The sequence below is a fragment of the Taurulus bubalis genome, assembly GCF_910589615.1.
Source record: "Taurulus bubalis genome assembly, chromosome: 19".
Taxonomy (NCBI): domain Eukaryota; kingdom Metazoa; phylum Chordata; class Actinopteri; order Perciformes; family Cottidae; genus Taurulus; species Taurulus bubalis.
The window spans coordinates 18,786,690-18,805,994 of NC_136607.1; the positions used below are offsets into that span (position 1 = coordinate 18,786,690).

General features: G+C 44.0%; 2 protein-coding genes across 3 annotated transcripts; both read left to right on the top strand.

Moving 5' to 3' along the window:
• The first annotated feature begins 3,787 nt into the window (after positions 1-3,787).
• On the top strand, positions 3,788-11,608 carry lmbrd2b (LMBR1 domain containing 2b). 2 transcript variants are annotated; one of them, XM_079235152.1, is made up of 17 exons: positions 3,788-3,962; positions 4,058-4,170; positions 4,523-4,624; positions 4,722-4,889; positions 5,771-5,981; positions 6,077-6,151; positions 6,563-6,676; positions 6,839-7,022; positions 7,806-7,987; positions 8,080-8,213; positions 8,301-8,406; positions 8,513-8,610; positions 8,722-8,825; positions 8,939-8,985; positions 9,082-9,193; positions 9,541-9,646; positions 9,866-11,608. In XM_079235152.1, exons 1-17 carry the CDS (start codon positions 3,789-3,791, stop codon positions 9,921-9,923), a joined length of 2,088 nt encoding a protein of 695 aa, XP_079091278.1. In that variant the 5' UTR covers position 3,788; the 3' UTR covers positions 9,924-11,608. The 2 variants fall into 2 exon arrangements, with proteins under 2 accessions (XP_079091278.1, XP_079091279.1); XM_079235153.1 differs by having other exon boundaries at positions 4,526-4,624.
• A 734-nt stretch (positions 11,609-12,342) lies between these two features.
• On the top strand, positions 12,343-18,317 carry cfap53 (cilia and flagella associated protein 53; the record flags this gene model as incomplete). The annotated part of the gene is made up of 8 exons (XM_079235240.1): positions 12,343-12,411; positions 13,017-13,246; positions 14,672-14,845; positions 15,048-15,351; positions 15,703-15,921; positions 17,155-17,371; positions 17,812-17,914; positions 18,032-18,317. The coding sequence occupies 8 exons, from the start codon at positions 12,343-12,345 to the stop codon at positions 18,261-18,263; spliced, it is 1,548 nt and encodes a 515-aa protein (XP_079091366.1). The 3' UTR covers positions 18,264-18,317.
• Between the last annotated feature and the right edge of the window lie 988 nt (positions 18,318-19,305).

Sequence of the window (19,305 nt, forward strand, 5' to 3'; positions counted from 1 at the left end):
CCGCCCATACACATATTCAAACTCCTAGTTATATGGTAATCTACACATACATGTATATACATATAGTACATGATTCATACGTGCATACAGTACATATATCCTCATAAGTATATATTTATTCGTAAATATAATCTGATTGATTTGGGTGATGAAGCACTTCAAATTAGCCGATACATTTTCCCAACACTGACACATTTAACTTGTCTGATATATTTGCGACGCTTATGTCTCGCAGCGGGGGCGCTGTTAAAGTTGCATTCGCAATGCGTTTGCTGTGAATGACTACGGTATTGACTTCCTCATTTGCGTTCATGTTCATCTCCTGCTTCTCATCAGAAAAATAAAAAGTGGTTCCTCTGAGTTTATTTGCCATTGTACTGTTAGAACATCGTGGTGTCAGTGCTGGATTATTATCCCTTCTGAAGAGGAGCGGGCGCGCGCATTTATCCAGATGACTGACGTCTGGCTAAAATTAACGAAACGTTTCAGCGCGGATCAGCCGTGAAGAAACCCAGGTAGCCTGATGTCACTCATCTCGCTAATTTAAGATGGAGATTAGGACATTTGCTTGACTTTGTTTAGCCAGGTACGAGAAACAGGGCCCAGATATGAACGGACTCCCTCTACTGGTGAACTGCAGTATTGCAACTGTTAAAGCATTGAGAACACGCTCTTGCACCCGACATGTATATATTTTCCACACGTATCAACATTAGTTAGCGTCAGCAAGCACGTATCATTGTACTTTCTGCCTTCAAAGTAAAAACACTTCCTGTTTACGTGCTCTTCACAATAAGAGTAAATCTTGTAATAAAACAAGTTACAACACTGTCAAAAGGCTTTCAGCCTGGGCAGTATTGTTCTGACCCCAAGGAGGAACAGGCTGTCGGATAAAAGATTCCAGAGACTTTTACTCATGCGATACAATCGCTATTTTGAAGGGTTAGGGAATAGAGAAAAATGATAAACTTCATAGGATATAGTGCACTTTCTGTTTATTTAAGCAATGATGAAGTGGATTTTCTGTTTATTTAATTGCATTTTCAGTTTCTATTTTTTGGGTTAAGTGCATTTCTGTTTCTATTTTATGGGAAAAAGTGCCATTCATTTTTCTATTTTTCTTAAACCACTACAATGATTCCCATAACAAGCTGGTTTTGTTCTTAGGAGTCGGCCCCCATTTGGTTTAGTGGGGTCTCATGTTTCCAAAAGCCTGTTTTCAATGTGTTATGCTGTTTGACCTGAATGTCCCCACCATACACAGCCTCTTGTATCCTGTTGTTTGTGGATTTTAAAGTGAGGCATATTTCTTTGGTCAGACAGTGTGAACAGGATTAATGTTCGTTCAAGTTAATGGCTGAGTTTTATATGCCTTTTTGTTTTACATGTTTACAATACACTATGTGGAAAGGCTAAGAGATGCCCTTTATTGAACATTGAAAATAAAGTGATGAAAGGGCCATGATGCTTGTCCATGTATCTTTACGGTTAATGTGTACATTTGCTTAAAAAAATGGAAAGTAAAGTAACTAGTAGTGAAGTTACTTTTCAAATGCAGTAACTAGTAAAGTAATCTAGTTACAATTTTCAGAAGTAACTAGTAACTTGTAACTAGTTACTTTTTCTGAGTAACTACCCCAACACTGGTCTTTAACAACATAATCCAGCTGACACATCATTCCATTATTATTATTATTATTATTCTTATATATATAGTATATGTTATTATTTATTTTGTATTATTATATATTATTGTTCTTATTATTATTATTATTACTGGGTGTGGTAATCAGGCAGTGGTGGAAGAAGTACTCAGAGACTACTGCAGTAAGAAGTACTTTTACTGCACTGTGAAAATACAAAAAAAATTTGAAAATTGTAAAAGTCGTGCCTTCAGCTGTAACCTAATGTCTGATTATTTACTCTGCAAAGATTCCCAAGACAGACGTGAACTTATCCATAAGGAAGTTAATCCTAGAAGGAAGTGCAAATATTAAAATCTAAAACAGTAGGAATCCAAAATACATAGAATGCACAAACAACCAGGAGGAATACTATGACTCACGAGCAGGTATTTAAAGAATGTGCTGGTCTTTGTCTCTCAGACGTCCCTTTATGGGTCCAGACCAGTGTGGTACTGGTGCTTACTGCCCCCCTCTAGTGGAACCACACAAAAGACCCTTTCATGGTTTACAGGTCAGCTCCTCCTGCTGCAGAGTCCACGTCTTTAATAACAGCCTCAATTATCATGTAGAGCAGCAGTGACTAGAGGAAGGGTTTCTGTTTGTCTCATCATCATCATCATCATCATCACAGTTTCACAGGCAGTAATTAGTTTTAATAAGTGAATCCCAGCTGTCTTTGGTGTTTTATTTAGTCATAAATCAGTTAATCCTTTTTCTTCTCCGTATATATTATTTATCTGTTTATGTTCTGGCTCACCAGCAGCGACACCAGTCTCATGTTCATGGTTCAATATGTATATAACAAAAACTAATACTAATTAGATAAAGGAAAAAAACACATTAATAATTACAAATGTTTAAAAAAATAAATTGTGTATTAATGTCCACGTAAGGAGTTAACACGGCTGACCGGTTTGTCAGTGTTCAACCTGCAGTGTTTCCCCTAAGTTTACAGCTTTAGGGGAACTGACACAAACACTTAAATCTGTGGTTCTCAAACTGTTACGCCCCACTTTGGAGGAAGAACAATGTTCACGCCCCACCGCCCCAACAAAGTTGTAACAAAAATCTCTGCTTTTATAAATCATAGAATAAAGAAAATTGCAATCACTTTCAAGTAAACCAGATTGCTCCATCAGACAAAAACAAATACAATGTGCAATCACTTTGTTGGAACAATACAAATGAAGTTCTATCTGTGCAAAAAAAAAAAATAATATTTAGTTACTACTAAAACTTATTGTGGAAAACGATAAGCTATTTTTTTTGCAAAACAAAACGGAATGATTGCAGATATGTGAGCCATCATGTTTTATCAATATTAGTGGCTGCAATGAGCTGCTTTCCTCTACACATCTTTTTAAAACGGGGGTTGATGCTCAATGTTGAGCTGAGATCTGAATTCTGTTTTGAGGGAGGCAACAGCAGAAAAGCCCTCACGGAGATCGGCTTTTGGCAAAATGCGAAGATTTGATTCGCACATGCTCATTGTTGGTACAAGACACACGCACTTTGGCTCGTTTCTGTATTGAACCCGGAGCAGGAGAGCTACTCCGCTGCTACTCGCAGGAGAGCGAGTGTTGCAGTCTTCACCCTGGGAGCGTTTCAAACGCAGATCTAGCGCTCTGCATTTCACGCGACATATTTTTCGACTCTCTCTGTCCGCTGGTGGGAGTGGCTCAGTTCTCACCTGGCTGTGGACACTCCGCCGTGCGCGATACCGAGAGCAGACAAGAGTTGTAAACGTGCGACCATGTAGAGACCGAAGTGACATGCTGTCATGTAAGATCAATAACACAAGTACGTTTAGTTTGTTTAATAACAGAACAAGGTTATTTAGGAAAGGGAACCTTAAATTACTTCTGTTGTGATCTGGCGCTATAGAGAAAATTACAGGGGGGCGGACCCTAATATAATGGCAGGGAAAACACTGACCTGCTATTGATTCACAGTCTCATAATAAGAATAATGTTATGGAATATTGTGTAACAGTGCGGTCGGTCTGCATGTTTCCTCCTCCTGGTCGGTCCTGTACACATGATCCGGACCTGCTGGTCTCCTGCAGGTCTGTGCTGGGCTGCTGAGCAGAGGAGCGCCGGCGGGATGAGCGGAGCCGCTCTGGGCATCGAGATCGTGGTGGTGTTCTTCCTGGCGCTGTTCCTGCTGCACCGCTATGGAGACTTCCGGAAGCAGCAGCGCATGGTGCTGTTCGGCACACTGCTGGCCTGGTACCTGTGCTTCCTCATCGTCTTCATCTTGCCTCTGGACGTCAGCACGGTCGGTACCGAGCGGGGGGGGGGCATGTCCCAGAGGGACTCGACCCCAAGTCCCCAAGGGACTCGACCCTAAACCGTGTCTTTGTGTCCTCGCAGACCATCTACAAGCAGTGCAGGATCGACCATGAGGACCACGCCTCCGCTGCCACCGCTGCCCCCCTTCCGTCCAATCACACGCCGGCTAACGCGTCCGTCACGCCCACCAAGAGGTGAGTCTGACTAAAGGGGGAGGAGTCAAAGCTCCTGACTTGTTGTTACGTCCAGCAGACGAAACATCAGGAAGACCCTGAACACATCTTTGGAGCTGACTATTTAAACTCTTCTGTAGTTTGTTTTGGGAACGTGTGAAGTTGAGACTAAAAGACAGACGACGGCTCTGAAGGCTCCAGTTTTTTGGATTTACGGGACGCTGACATAGTTTTAAATAATAGTTTTGAAAAAGATTCAGTTAAGAGAACAAAAAGCAAGTTGGTCTATTCAGATGAAGTTATCAACGTAGCTCCTAGATTCATCTCCTCCTCCTCTCCTCTCCTCCTCCTCTCCTTCCTCCGCCTCCTGTAGGAGCGTACTGAAGCCCTGCTACAAGCCGTGGAGCTACATCCCAGATGGCATCATGCCCGTCTTCTGGAGGGTTGTGTACTGGACGTCGCAGTGCCTCACCTGGTCCGTATGATAAACCTTTAATATATAAATATGTGTGTATTTATTTATTTATATAGTTATATATATGATGTATGTATGTGTTCTCTCCGTGTCCCAGGCTGCTGCTGCCTTTCATGCAGTCCTACGCTCGCTCTGGAGGCTTCTCCATCACCGGGAAGATAAAAACGGCGCTGATAGAGAACGCCATCTACTACGGGACCTACCTGTTGATCTTCGGCTCGCTGCTCATCTACGTGGCCGTTCACCCTGAGTGGCACCTGTCCTGGTGAGTGGGGGTCCAGATCCCCTTGTGGGGTCCAGACCTCCACATGAGATTTCCTCATGGGTCAAGAGCTCCTCATGAGACCTCATCACGGGGTCCAGAGCTTAAGGGTGTTGACAGCTGAGGGGAAGAAACTGTTTCTGAGCCTGCTGGTCCTGGAACTGAGGTTTCTATAGTGCCTCCCAGAAGGGAGGAGGGCAAACGGTCTATGCGGGGTGTGTGGTGTCCCTGACGATGCTGTGCGCTCTCCGCAGACAGAGCTTGAGGTGGACGTCTCGAGGCAGAGAGTGGAGTACCGGTGATGCGTTGGGCGGTTGTTATCACCCTCTGCAGTGCTTCCGGTCTGAGAGAGCAGTTACCAAACCAAACTGTGATGCAGTTTGTAAGGATGCTCTCGATGGTGCAGCGGTAGAAGTAGAAAAAGAGACGCTGGTGTGCCTTTTGGACCAGGCTTGATGAGTTCAGGGTCCAACAGAGGTCCTCTGAGATGTGGACATCCAGGAACCTGAAGCTGGAGACACGCTCGACCTCCGTTCCATTGATATGGATTGGGGAGTGTGTGCAGCGCTTTGTCTTCCTGAAGTCCACAATAAGCTCTTTGGTCTTCTTGGTGTTGAGGGTCAGGTTGTTGTTGGCGCACCACGCCGCCAGGTGCCGGACCTCCTCCCTGTAGGCCGACTCATCGTTGTTGATGAGGCCCACCACCGTTGTGTCGTCTGCAAACTTGATAATGGTATTGGAACCATGTACAGGCGAGCAGTCATAGGTAAACAGGGAGTAGAGGAGGACCCAGCACACAGCCCTGTGGAATGCCAGTGTGCAAGGTGAGGGTCGAGGAGGTGTGATTGCCTAACCTAACATACTGGCGTCTGTTTGTGATTCAGGTACGAGCTGCAGACCATCGGGATCACGGCGGCCAACACCTGGGGTCTGTTTCTGCTGGTGCTGCTGCTGGGCTACGGCCTGGTGGAGATCCCCCGGTCCTACTGGGACGCCTCGCGCCACGGACACCTGCTCGTCAAGACCTACTTCAAGGCCTCCAAGCTGATGACGGAGAAGGCGGACGCGGAGGAGAACCTGGAGGACGTCATGGAGGTCAGCAGGGGACCTCATCATGGGGTCTAGACCTCCTCAGGTGGGAAGGTGGGCTTCATGTCAGTGGTTTCACTCTAACGTCTGCTTTGTTGCAGGAGGTCAGGAAAGTCAGCGAATCCATCAAGTACAACCATCCACTGAGGAAGTACATCGACACGATCCTCAGGAAGGTGAGAGGGAGAACTTTAGTGGTTTACTTTACATTACATTTAGTTGGGGTCGCGGCCAACACAGAGTTGTTGAAGGTAATAGTCAGGTCATGGGTGGGAGAGTCTTTTCCTGGAAGGAAAAGTAGTTCAGTCTTGTCAGGGTTAATTTTCAGGTGGCGTGCGGACATCCACTGAGAGAAACGAGAGGATCAGTTGGGTGGGAGGTGTTGATAAGATGGGTGAGAAAGGGTAGAAGGGCAGGAGCAATAGACTAGAGAATGTGAGATGGGGTCAAGGGGACAGGTGGTTGGACGGGCAGAGGTTACCAAGGTAAGAACTTGATTGGGAGACGGGGGTGAAAGAGGAAAGCGAAGGGGACTTTAGTGGTTTACTTCAGTGGGAGAGCAGGTACTGATCCACGTGTCCCCTCAGTGTCCGGTGGACTACCAGGAGAAGATGGGCCGCAACATGGACGACTATGAGGACTTTGACGACAAGCAGAACTCGTATCCCAGCGAGAAGAGTCTGGTGAAGCTCCACAAACAGGTGAGAGCGGCTCGTCCTCGTGTTCCACGACAGAACCAACCCCACATAACCATAACTGACTGGTTTGGACCGTCTGAGCTTGTGCATTCAAAGGAAGGAACAACGTTGTTCATGGATGATGTCCCAGTTCCCCAGGTTTACCTGCCGTGTCTCTGTGTCCAGGTGATCTATGCGGTCCAGAGACACAACAGGACGCGTGTCCAGTGGCAGATCCTCTTGCAACAGGCCATCCACCTGGAGGACGTGGCCAAGAACGAGACCAGTACAACCCACCAGTTCGTCCACAGCTTCCCGTCCTCTGAGCCAGCCGGCTGGTTCAGCAGATATGTGTACACGCCGACTGTCGGTGGGTTGGAGTGCAGGGTGTCCATGTCTCCAAGTGTCCATGTCTCCAAGTGTCCATGTCTCCATGTCACCATGTCACCATGTTTCCATGTGTCCATGTCACCATGTCACCATGTCACCATGTTTCCATGTTTCCATGTCTCCAAGTGTCCATGTCTCCAAGTGTCCATGTCTCCAAGTGTCCATGTCTCCATGTCACCATGTCTCCATGTCTCCATGTCACCATGTTTCCATGTGTCCATGTCTCCAAGTGTCCATGTGTCCATGTCTCCATGTCTCCAAGTATCCATGTCTCCAAGTGTCCATGTCACCATGTCTCCATGTTTCTATGTCTCCAAGTGTCCATGTCTCCATGTCTCCATGTTTCTATGTTTCCAAGTGTCCATGTCACCATGTCTCCATGTTTCTATGTCTCCAAGTGTCCATGTCTCCATGCAACCATGTCTCCATGCAACCATGTCTCCAAGTGTCCATGTCTCCATGTCTCCATGTCTCCATGTCTCCAAGTGTCCATGTCTCCATGTCACCATGTGTCCATGTCTCCATGCAACCATGTCTCCATGTGTCCATGTCTCCATGTCTCCATGTCTCCAAGTGTCCATGTCTCCAAGTGTCCATGTCTCCAAGTGTCCATGTCACCATGTGTCCTGTTTGATATTTTATTTTACAAAATGTGGCAACAATATAATCTAAATAGTCAGCATGTTTCAAGTGTCTACAAGTTAAAAACTATACGTAATTTATTGAGTATCATTGTGTGTGTGTGTGTACGTGACTCACACAGAGTGGTTCTGGGAGTGCCTCCTGAAGTGCTGGTTCTCCCGGCTCCTGTCGGTGGTCCTGACCCTGTTCAGCGTGGCCGTGGTCTGGTCCGAGTGCACCTTCTTCAGCACGCGGCCGGTCCTGTCCCTGTTCGCCGTGTTCATCCAGCTGGCCGAGAGGGACTACAACTACCTGTACATCGAGGTGAGTCCCTGTCCATCCAGGTTACCTGTACACCCCTCCAACAGAGCCACACATTCTGGGCGCCCCGGTTAGTGACCCCCTCTCTCCACCAGGTGGCGTGCTTCGTCACCATCTTCTTCCTGTGCACCTGTGTGTACTCCACCGTGTTCCGCATCCGGGTCTTCAACTACTACTACCTGGCCTCTCACCACCAGACCGACGCCTACAGCCTCCAGTTCAGCGGCATGTGAGTGACAGTGTGTGTGTGCGTGCATGTGTGTGTGTGTGTGTGTGTGGGCGTTGGTCAGTCTGAGGGGTCTTTGTCTCTCTGCAGGTTGTTCTGCCGCCTGACGCCGCCTCTCTGTCTCAACTTCCTGGGTTTGATCCACATGGACTCAGCCATCTCCCACCAGCAGAAGGAGCAGACTGCGTACACCTCTGTGAGTCCCGTGTGTGTGTGTGTGTGTGTGTGTGTGTGTGTGTGTGTGTGTGTGTGTGTGTGTGTGTGTGTGTGGAACAATGACTGTAAACCTCCTCCCGTTTCAGATCATGGGATCCATGCGCGTCCTCTCCTTCATCGCTAACGGCTTCTACATCTACTACCCGATGCTGATCGTCATCCTCTGCATCGCCACCTACTTCAGGTCAGTCTCATCTCCCAGCATGCACGGCGCTAGTCTGAGTTCCCAGCATTAATCAATGATTCATAGTAATAGGTTTTTGGACTGCTAACACACCTCCACCTCCTCCTTTAGTCTGGGGACTCGCTGTCTGAACCTTCTGGGCTTCCAGCAGTTTGTGGGCGACAGTGAGATGACCTCTGACCTCATCGACGAGGGCAAGGAGCTGATCCGCAGAGGTGAGACTCTGGGTGATGAAGATTCTAGGTGATGAAGACTCTGGGTGATGAAGCCTGGGTGATGAAGCCTGGGTGATGAAGGCTAACAGCTGGTCATGTGCTTTTTCCCACAGAAAAGAGGAAACGTCAGAGGACCGAAGACGGAGAGAACAGACGGAGAGTAAGAAATGTTTTATTCTCCTTAAAATACAAGTTAGGAACGTTTTTAACTTCTAGACTTCTGTGTGTGTGTGTGTGTGTGTGTGTGTGTGTGTAGGAGTGGAAGGAGCGCTATGGAAACCAGAGAGACGAGCACACAGCGAGGAACCGGACGAGTCACGAGCTGAAGGAAACCAGTTATTCCGACACCGTGACGGCCAGCAGCAGACGTGAGGACAGAGTATTTATTTATGTATTATTACTGAGGACCGAGTATTTATTTACTCGGGGGTGGTTGCACCCATATCCCTGGCTCTTTGGTAGCAACGCGCCGGGGGACTGAGATCCGCCCTGAGATGCTGAAGGCACTGGACGTTGTTGGGCTGTCTTGGCTGAGACGCCTCTTCAATGTCGCATGGGGGTCGGGAACAGTGATGGACTGGCAGACCGGGGTGCTGGTTCCCATCTTCAAGAAGAGGGACCGGAGAGTGTGCTGAACTATCACACTGCTCAGAAAGTAGATGGATGAATAATAATAGTAGTAATAATAATAATCATAACACTGGTTCCTGAACAGGGCCTCGCTCAGAGAGAGACTCCATGGAGCTGCTTCAGGACGCAGAGCCTCTGGACTTCAACGCTGAGACTCTGACCGACGCACCTCTGGAGGCGGAGTCTGGCAGGTAGAGACCGCTTCCTGCTTCTGTTGCCACATGTCCATGTCTCCATGTGTCCATGTCTCCATGTGTCCATGTCTCCAAGTGTCCATGTCTCCAAGTGTCCATGTCTCCAAGTGTCCATGTCTCCAAGTGTCCATGTCACCAAGCTTCCTGCTTCTGTTGCCACAACGACAGAACCGGCTCTGCAGCTTTAACTCCGCCCCTCGTGTGTTTGTTTCTCAGAGGAGGACGATACCTGTCCATGTCCTCGTCTCGGAGCCGAATATTCGACGACGTCTGAGGGAGGAGCCGTGGACAGGAAGTGAGTCGGGAACAGGAAGTGAATGTAGCACGTGACCTCCAGGATGCATGGTAACTAAAACAGGGCTTTGCATCCGGTCCCCGTCCCGCTGGAGCTCCATGAGGAACATTAAAGCTGCAGTTACAGAAGGCCTCTGAGGGGCCTGTCATGGCCGCTGGAGGCGGAGCTGCTGCTGCATGGCTCTGTTTATGTCTTATTTATGTCTTATTTATGTCTTATTTATGTCTCTGTCGTGTGATGAAACATCTCTGATGCCTGATCAGTAGCTCGTCACTTCATCTACACGTCCCATCATGAGTAAATCCTGAATACTGTAATATAGTTATAAAACAAGATCAATCTAATCAATACCCCAGAATTCATGTTGTCACTTTATTAAAAGCATTCAAGTCTTTTACTCTGAAAACTGTCGGAATGTTTTAATCCTTTTGTTTATTCTTGACATTTCACCGGGAGACAAAACCAGTCACACCAGTGATACCAGTCACACGCGTAACCTCTAACTGTCTAACTTCTTCCTTTGTGAGTCACATGACCGACAGAGCGTGTCCTGATTGGCCAGAAGTCCGATAAAGAATTATGTAATTTCATCGCCTGAATCTGAATATGTTTACATGAACACTGTCATGAAAATTATATTTATAATTTATTGATATTCTATTGAGATTTGATTGATATCGACTAGATATTTATTTTGAAAGTCCCCATTTCAGTAAAGTTTGTATAAAGTATTGATCTGATATCAGTAGAAGCACCAACATCGTCTTAATCTCCTTCATGAGGTCTTTCATAAAAAAATCATTTTTTATTTGTGAACTCTAATACATATTTAGACGCATGGTTTTCATGTTTTTCAAGTAAAATGTCACAAAGTGATAATATTTGAGGCAATCAGTTGATTATTAGATGAAGTATAGTTCATTCTTTATTGTTTTCCTCATATTCATGAACATTCGTGGAGTTTAACTTCTGAAATTAAGTTTCTTTCTCCACTTTGAGCTCAAATGGTTCAAAATGTGCCATAAAATATAAAAATAAACCTAAAGTGTAAATATGAAAAGAAGACAAAGAAGTGACCTTTAAAGGGACAGACCTCTGTTTGTTTAGTTATGAAGTACTCATTTTTACTAAGGGGAGCCTGAACGCATCATGAGAAGTTAACATTTACCTTCAGCCAGTACTCATTTTCACTGAGCGGAGCCTGAACGTATCATCATGTAACCTGATCACATGTTCTACTCAAGGATACAACTTTAAAAACCAATAACGGATCAATAACTTCATCCTCTGCAGTGGCACACAGGTCTGGCCCTTTAAGCACCTTAGCATGTAGCTTAGCAGTGGGTGACCCTGCTGGCGGCCTCCATGAGCGTCAGCTCCTCTGAATACTGTTATTGATCGTGAGCCGGCTGCCCTGGGATCAGGGACTGTAAATATGTACCATATGTTTTTATGAATGAGCTCATAATGATTCACAGGAAGGTTACAGTCACAGTTACTTTGTATTTATGGGTTTGATGAAGTATTTATGTTCTGGATATATTGATCGATCTTAGCTCAGAGGAGAAAATAACGTGTTGATCTCTTTGTTGTAGTGAATTATGAAAAGATTATTATTATTATTATGTGTTACTCTGCTGCCAGTGATGTGTCAATAAAACATGTTGCAGACTGAGGTCTCGTTTCTGTCTGATATATACTGTACATTTATAAATAAATAAATATATATATAAAAAAACATAGTATAAAAAAAAATATATATAGTGTACATTTATAAATATATATAGTGTACATTTATAAATATATATATATACTGTACATTTATAATATAGATTATAGTTTACATTTATTATACATAGTGTACATTTATATATATATATATATATATATATATATACTGTGCATTTATATATATATATATATATATATATATATATATATATATACTGTACATTTATAAATATAGATTATAGTTTACATTTATTATACATAGTGTACATTGATATATATATGTATATATACATATATGTATATATACATATATATGTATATATATATGTATATATACGGTGTACTGGTTACTTGGTGTACTCGGTATACTACTGGTTACTTGGTGTACTCGGTATACTACTGGTTACTTGGTGTACTCGGTATACTACTGGTTACTTTGTGTACTGTGTGTACTCGTTGTACTGGCTGCACTTCGTCTGCTTAATAACGGTGTGGGGAGGAAGACGCACGCGCCGCTGTTGTCCTCCGTGACGTCGTCGTGTTTGTGGTTACCATGGTAACTTTGTTTGTGTTTTCAGAACTTGCCGTGAGTCCAGGAGGTTCAGTTTCGTGTTATTAATATTATCAGTAATATTATCAGTAATATTGACGCAGGTCGTGTTTTAAGATGCTGCAGAGTCAAAGAAGAACAAAATGTCGGGAGGTCAGGGGACCGACGCCTCACTCCGTGGCTCTGGTGAGACATCATCACATCAATATCTCCTATTATATAGCGGTATTATATAACTAGCAGTATTATTAATTAACGAAGACACAGCGCATGCGCACATACTATCTCATAATTTCGACTTTCTATCTCATAATTATGCTTTTGATCTCATAATTTATATACGTATATATATTATATTTTATATTTTATTATCACAGTTACATTCTAATTTTTTTTTACTTTCGGAAATGGTTTTCCACCTTGAAAACTTCAAATATATATATTTGTCTGTATATTCTGTAATGTGGTTCGTAGTTCTGAGCTGAAGTCAGTCTACAGTTTAAATTTTTATTATAATATTTTATTATTTTATATTTGATAATATTATGTTATATAATATTTTATTATATAGTTTTATATTATATATTTTTATTATATTACATTTTATTATAAAATTGTGTATTATATTGTATTATTTTTATTGCATTATGTGTTATTATATTGTTTAATATTATATACTATTTTATTATATAATATTGTTTTATATTATATAATATTTTCTTGTATTGTTTTATATATTTTTTTTTATATAATAATATAATATATTTAATGTGTATTTATGTGTGTAACAGATAGCAAAGTTCCCGTCCTCGCGACCCTTGGACCAGGTGATCCTGGACCATCAGAAGCAGGACTCTATCAGAGACCAGGTCCTGGTCTTCACGAAGCACCAGCAGTCCTGCGACGTCAAGACTTTGTGGCTGCAGAGTTCAGACCGCCGCCACCTGAGAGGAACCGTGGACCGGCGGGTCCGAGCGGCTCTGGACCAGCAGGAAGTCTATGTGGACCAGAGAAGAGACAGGTGTGTGTGTGTGGGGACAGACTGGTGGCCCAGGTGGTGGTGTGAGTAACTTGTTTATACGAATATATTTTGTAGTTGAATATAATTTCTATTTAAAAAATATATATATATTCATTTATAAAATAAAAGTGTATAAAAGTGAAAACATTGACATTAAGTATGTACACAACTACGGTGTTGCATTACTTTGTCTGTTTGTCGTTACTATATAAGATTTTAACAGTGGTGGGTCGTCAGGGCCTGCTATGCCTTCTCAGCTGGCCTAAACAGAATCACAAAGTTATAGCTGTTTTATAATTTAATTGTTTTTCACAAATACACTACATGTATTATAATGATGTTTCCCTATTAGCTTATTTTCTCATTGCACAGCTCCTGTCTTCCTCTGTTGCTCTGCTTCCAGCCTGCAGCGCTGCTTCCATTGCAGCTTATTTTAAGGAGAGCTTTTATCCAATCAGATTTCACCTCTATTTCTCTATGGAAGCAGAGCGGCTTCTAGCTGGCCTTTGAAGATTGAAGTACATGGGGACGTTGCCGTGATTGTCATGAACTTCAACCAATCAGATCTTTAGTTTGACATGCTGGGCGTATTCTTTGACGTAAAAGCGCCTGCGAGGTGGCGTCAGCATTAACATGCGCTGTGATTGGTCAGTGGGCCAGCGTGACTTCATTCAACAGAAAGCTACCTAGCTGCTAGCAGAACTCAGTAGGATCAAGAGGAATTCAGACTGAAACATAAGATAAATTATGACATTTTTAGTGCTTTGCTTGGTGCAATGTTTTTAACACTCAATGGCTGAAGGAGGAGGAGAAACGGACTTGGTGGCGGATTTACTGAGGATTTACTCTCACCCCGCCACGGTGTCACCCAGCCTTGTTCTCTGTCGGAGAGGCTAGCGCCAGAGAGGCTAGCGCCAGTGCAGCTAGCGTTGTGGAGCTGGTGGGGGAGGCAGAGTTCCCTTCGCCGCCAGCCTGTTTTCCATCGCGACTCCTCGGGTGAGCGTAGTGGCAAATTTTGCGGTAGTTAATATCGTTCCTTCTGATTGTGGCTCGTTCTCTTGAGTGTGCAGTGTTTTAGTGCCGCAGTTTTGTTGGATTGTTTTGTCATGTTTTGTTATAACCAAATGTGGCTGGTTCTTGTTGATGTGGACTAAATGCATTGGCTGTTGATGGCGCCGCATCCCGTCATGCTTGTATTTATGTAAACTATATCAGACGGCACAGAAGGCCCAGGTAGAAAAGGAACGGACAATGATAACTGATTTCTTACATTCATTACATTATTTATTATGATTTGTAGAATAATTCAAGTTGTATCCTCCTATGCGAGTACTTGTAGAGTACTTTTAAACTGTGATATTAGTACTTTGACACTTACATGTCTCCACCTGTCTGTCTCCTCCTGTCTGTCCCCACCTGTCCCAGGCTGCGTGCGCTGCTGGAGGCGGAGCATCAGCAGCTCCTGCAGGAGGAGGCGGAGCTACAGGAGACTTCAGTGGAGCGACAGGCGAAGATGAGAGAGAGAGCTAAAACCCTGAAGGGTGAGCGAGAGAGAGAGAGACAGCAGCTGGTCACAGAGAAGCTGGATCAGCTGTTCAGGTAAACACAGCTGGTGGAGTACATGTTGTACTTGTACCTCAGAGGTACATGTTGTACTTATACTGCACTACAGCAGGTTACACAGCAGTGCAGTACTACATAACGTTTCTGGCTCCTCCCCCTCAGCGAGCCGTACTACATGATGTACTACATGATGTACTACATAATGAACTACATGACGCTTCTGGCTCCTCCCCCTCAGCGAGCAGTGCGAAGAGGTGCGCACTGTGCAGAGCCGGCGCTCGGAGCAGCAGGTGAGTCTGGAGCGAGAGGCTCAGGTGAGGAGCCAGCAGCGGCGGCGGCAGGAGGAGCGGCAGGAGGAGGAGCAGTGGGAGGAGCTGCTGGAGGCCAAGCGGGCAGCCGAGGAGCAGCAGGAGGCCCAGAGGGAGGAGGCGCGGCGGCAGAGCGGCCAGCAGCAGCTGCTCGGCATCAGGAGGCAGATGGAGGAGGCGGAGCAGCGGAGGCGGGACCTCAGGGAGCTGAAGGAGGAGGAGGCGGAGCTCTTGGTGAGGGGGTCTGAAGGTTCCACCTGGACACGACCAACACGCTGCTTTCTTTTGATTATTGATTACTGAATATTGATTATTGATTTCTGGTCTCTGCTCTCTGCTCTTTGGTCTCTGGTCCCTGGTACCTGGTCTCTGGTCCCTGGTCTCTGGTCTCTGGTACCTGGTCCTTGGTCTCTGGTCCCTGGTCCTTGGTCTCTGGTCCTTGGTCTCTGGTCTCTGGTACCTGGTCTCTGGTCTCTGGTACCTGGACCTTGGTCTCTGGTACCTGGTCCCTGGTCTCTGGTCTCTGGTCCCTGGTCCCTGGTCTCTGGTCCCTGGTCTCTGGTCCCTGGTCTCTGGTGGTCTCAGCTGCAGCAGCAGGAGACCTGGCGGCTGCAGCAGCAGCGCGAGCAGCAGCAGGTCCTGCAGGACCAGCGGACCCGGCGCCGGCAGCTGGACCGGAGTCTCCGTCTGAAGGTGCAGCGTCTGAGCCGAGAGCAGCAGGAGGAGCTGCAGCTGGACGTCAACATCCTGCAGACGCTGCTGCAGCAGGAAGTGGACGACAAACAGGAAGCAGCCGGAAGGAAGGTAAAGAGGGGCGCACCCACAGGTAGTGCTACTGGAGTAAAGTACTAGTACAAGTGTACAATTACTAGTACCCCAGTGTAAAAGTACTAATACCACAGTATAAAAGCACTCTGCTACAAGTACTCACATAGGAGGATAGAACTTGAATTATTCTATAAATCATAATAAATAATGTAATGAATATAAGTCATCAGTTACCACTTTTAAACTTGTACTAACATGTACTAATATTACATACTTTAATAATAAAGCCTGTAGTATTTTTTACATTAAAGGTGGAACTAATTAGATCCACCTTAAATACTAATAATTTATTTAAAAAATGTGATTAATTCTTTTGTTTGTAAAAACGTATAAAGTAATGACAAACAGACAAAGTACTGGAACAGTGTAGTTGTGTACATACTTGAGTTTATGTATTTAATGTCAATGTTTTGACTTTTATCCAAATTTATTTTATAATATATATTAAAAAAAAGTTACTCAAGTACTGTAGGTACTTTTATGCTGTACTACATTTATTTGATTACCTCTCATATTTTACCAAACAAACATGACAATATTTGTCATGTTTTTTTTTATGTTAATAGATTTACTACTAAGTACTTACTACATATGGAAATACTCCAGTAACTGTAGTATCTGTAGTTATTGATGGTGACCAGTAGGGGGCATCAGAGAGCTGCAACACACCAGCATTCAACACTATTGATTATAAATCAGTATTTATTATTTATCATATATGATATACGATCATATATTGTAATATGTATTGTGTTTGTTTCTGAAACGGAAGAATAAATACATTTTATTTGTAGTATTGGTGAACCAGAAGGTTGCGTCTGGATGAATATTACAGAATCAATAATAACTACTATATAATAATAATATACAAGTAATGAATAAACATAACTGCAGAGATGTTTTCTCTCGTCTACAGAGATATATAATAAAATATGAATATACATTTTAATATTTATATTATATTATACAACATTATGCAGAATGTATATTATATTGAAATATATAATATCATTTAATATTACATTATACTAATATTATATTGTAATATACTCATATTGTAAAATACTCATATTATATTATGCAAAATACATATATATTATATCATAATAATATTCCAGAGAAATAATTTCACACAACCATCGATTTCAAAAACTAGAAACATGAAAGAGTGAACACATGAATCATAAACGATGCGTCTCTGGTGTGCAGGCCGAGCGGCGCGAGGAGCAGCGGAGGTACCGGCAGCATCTGTCCAATGAGCTGCAGGAGCGCAGGAGGGAGGAGGAGGAGGCGGAGCTTCTGATGGAGGAGGCGCTGAAAGAGCTCTGGGCCAAGAGGGAGCAGCAGAGCCGCCTGCAGAGGGAGGCCAGGAGCCGACTGATGGAGGAGGTGATGGAGGGGCGGAGCCTGCAGGTCCAGCACCAGCGTAAGCAGGAAGGGGAGGAGCCACACAGATAATACACTATAACTTCATGTTCAAGGGGAGGAGCCACACATAAACTATAACTTAATGTTCAAGGGGAGGAGCCACACACAAACTACAACTTCACGTTCAAGGGGAGGAGCCACACACTAATAATATATTATAACTTCATGTTCAAGGGGAGGAGCCACACAGTAATAATATATTATAACTTCATGTTCAAGGGGAGGAGCCACACACTAATAATATATTATAACTTCATGTTCAAGGGGAGGAGCCACACATAATAAACTATAACTTCATGTTCACATCCCTCCCAAGGAGTGCCCTGAAGGCTCAGAGATTAGGTCTGACTCATAACATATACAAATATATTAACACTATAGTATTAATATAGTCTTTGGGTGTGTGTGTGTGTGTGTGTGTGTGTGTGTGTGTTGCAGTGGACGTGAACCAACAGAAACAAACGGAGCTTTCCAGAGAAAGAGACGAGTTGAACAAAGTGCTGGAAGAAACGAGGCTGATGGACGAAGACGAGAAGAGACGGTAACAAACACTGAGGAGACACGCCTCCATCTTGATCTGTGAGGTCACATGTTTATCTCTGTGAGGTCACATGTTTCTCTCTATCCTGTCTGAACTGGTCTCTGGTGGTCCTCCCAGTCTGAAGCAGTCCTCGGAGGCCTTCCAGTCCGCGCTGAGGGCTCAGGTTCAACATCAGAAGCAGCTTCAGGCGGAGCAGAGGGCTCAGGCCCAGAAGGAGCAGCAGCAGGGCCTGATCCTGCAGGATCTGTACGAGCAGAGGAAAGAGGAGGTCCTGTCCAGACCCACGTCTCACAGCACCGCCACCCATCCCTTTAGACGAGGAGGGGCCTCCAGACCCCAGCTCACATAGTCCTCCTGCTCATGAGCAACAGCACACGAAAAGTACACATAAGTACTGAGCGAGTACACGACTCACTAGAGCACCAGACTCATTTCATCTGTTTAACGTCTGAATAATAAATCAGAATAATCTTTTTGTCTGTTTTATTGTAATTGTCACAGAAATAACACACATTACTTAGTACCTTAAAGTAGTTAGTACTTCTACCTTAAGGAGTACGTTTACTTCAAAGTGCATTTTGATCATAACTCATGTTTCTTCTTTCGTAAAATATTTGCATAACTCTTCCTCCGCTGACTCTTTATTTTATGGGTGTGTTTTTTCTGGTTTCCTGGGAAGAACTTTATAATTATGATAATAATCTTAAAGCAGAAACAAAGCTATTAGAGGCGAGTTGAAGAATGACGCTCAAGTCATGTTTAACCCTTTAAGCCCCGTTAAGCCTAACTGACGGACATACTACATCGTGGCACCTCACAGTACTACAAAGTAATGAGTGACTCCATCTGTGCTTCTATAAATAATAGAACATTGAAATCACTTTCAATTAAACCAGATTGCTCCATCAGACAAAAACAAATGTGTTATCACTTTGTTAGAAAAATGAAAATAAACTTATATCCGTGCAAAAAATAACTAATATTTAGTTACAACTAAATAGCTTATTGTGGAAAACAACAAGCTATTTTTTTGCAAAACAGAATGAGTGCAGATGTGTGAGCATGACGTTGTATCATTAATAGTGGCTGCAGTGAGCTGCTTTCCTCTACAACTCTTTTTAAAACGAGGTAGATTTGATACAGCCGTTCTCAATTCATGCTCCATGTTGAGCGACGCAACAGCAGAAAAGACGACCTCACGGAGATCTCATAAAGATCGGCTTTTGGCGAAATGACAAGAATCGGCGAGTCGTACATGCGCATGTGACCCATTAACGGCGTACGGTAAAATCAGCATTTCCTCTTGCGCCCCACCTGTAATACGCCCCAGTTTGATAAATACTGACTTAAAGGAAACATAGTGTTCATTTATTTTAATGATGACCACAAAG

Excerpts from the sequence above, each read along its gene's own strand:
- lmbrd2b (XM_079235152.1), top strand. The coding sequence starts at position 3,789 with ATGAGCGGAGCCGCTCTGGGCATCGAGATCGTGGTGGTGTTCTTCCTG. Across the intron at positions 3,963-4,057 it reads TGCCTCTGGACGTCAGCACG|ACCATCTACAAGCAGTGCAG; the intron begins GTCGGTACCGAG and ends GTGTCCTCGCAG. Across the intron at positions 4,625-4,721 it reads ACGTCGCAGTGCCTCACCTG|GCTGCTGCTGCCTTTCATGC; the intron begins GTCCGTATGATA and ends TCCGTGTCCCAG.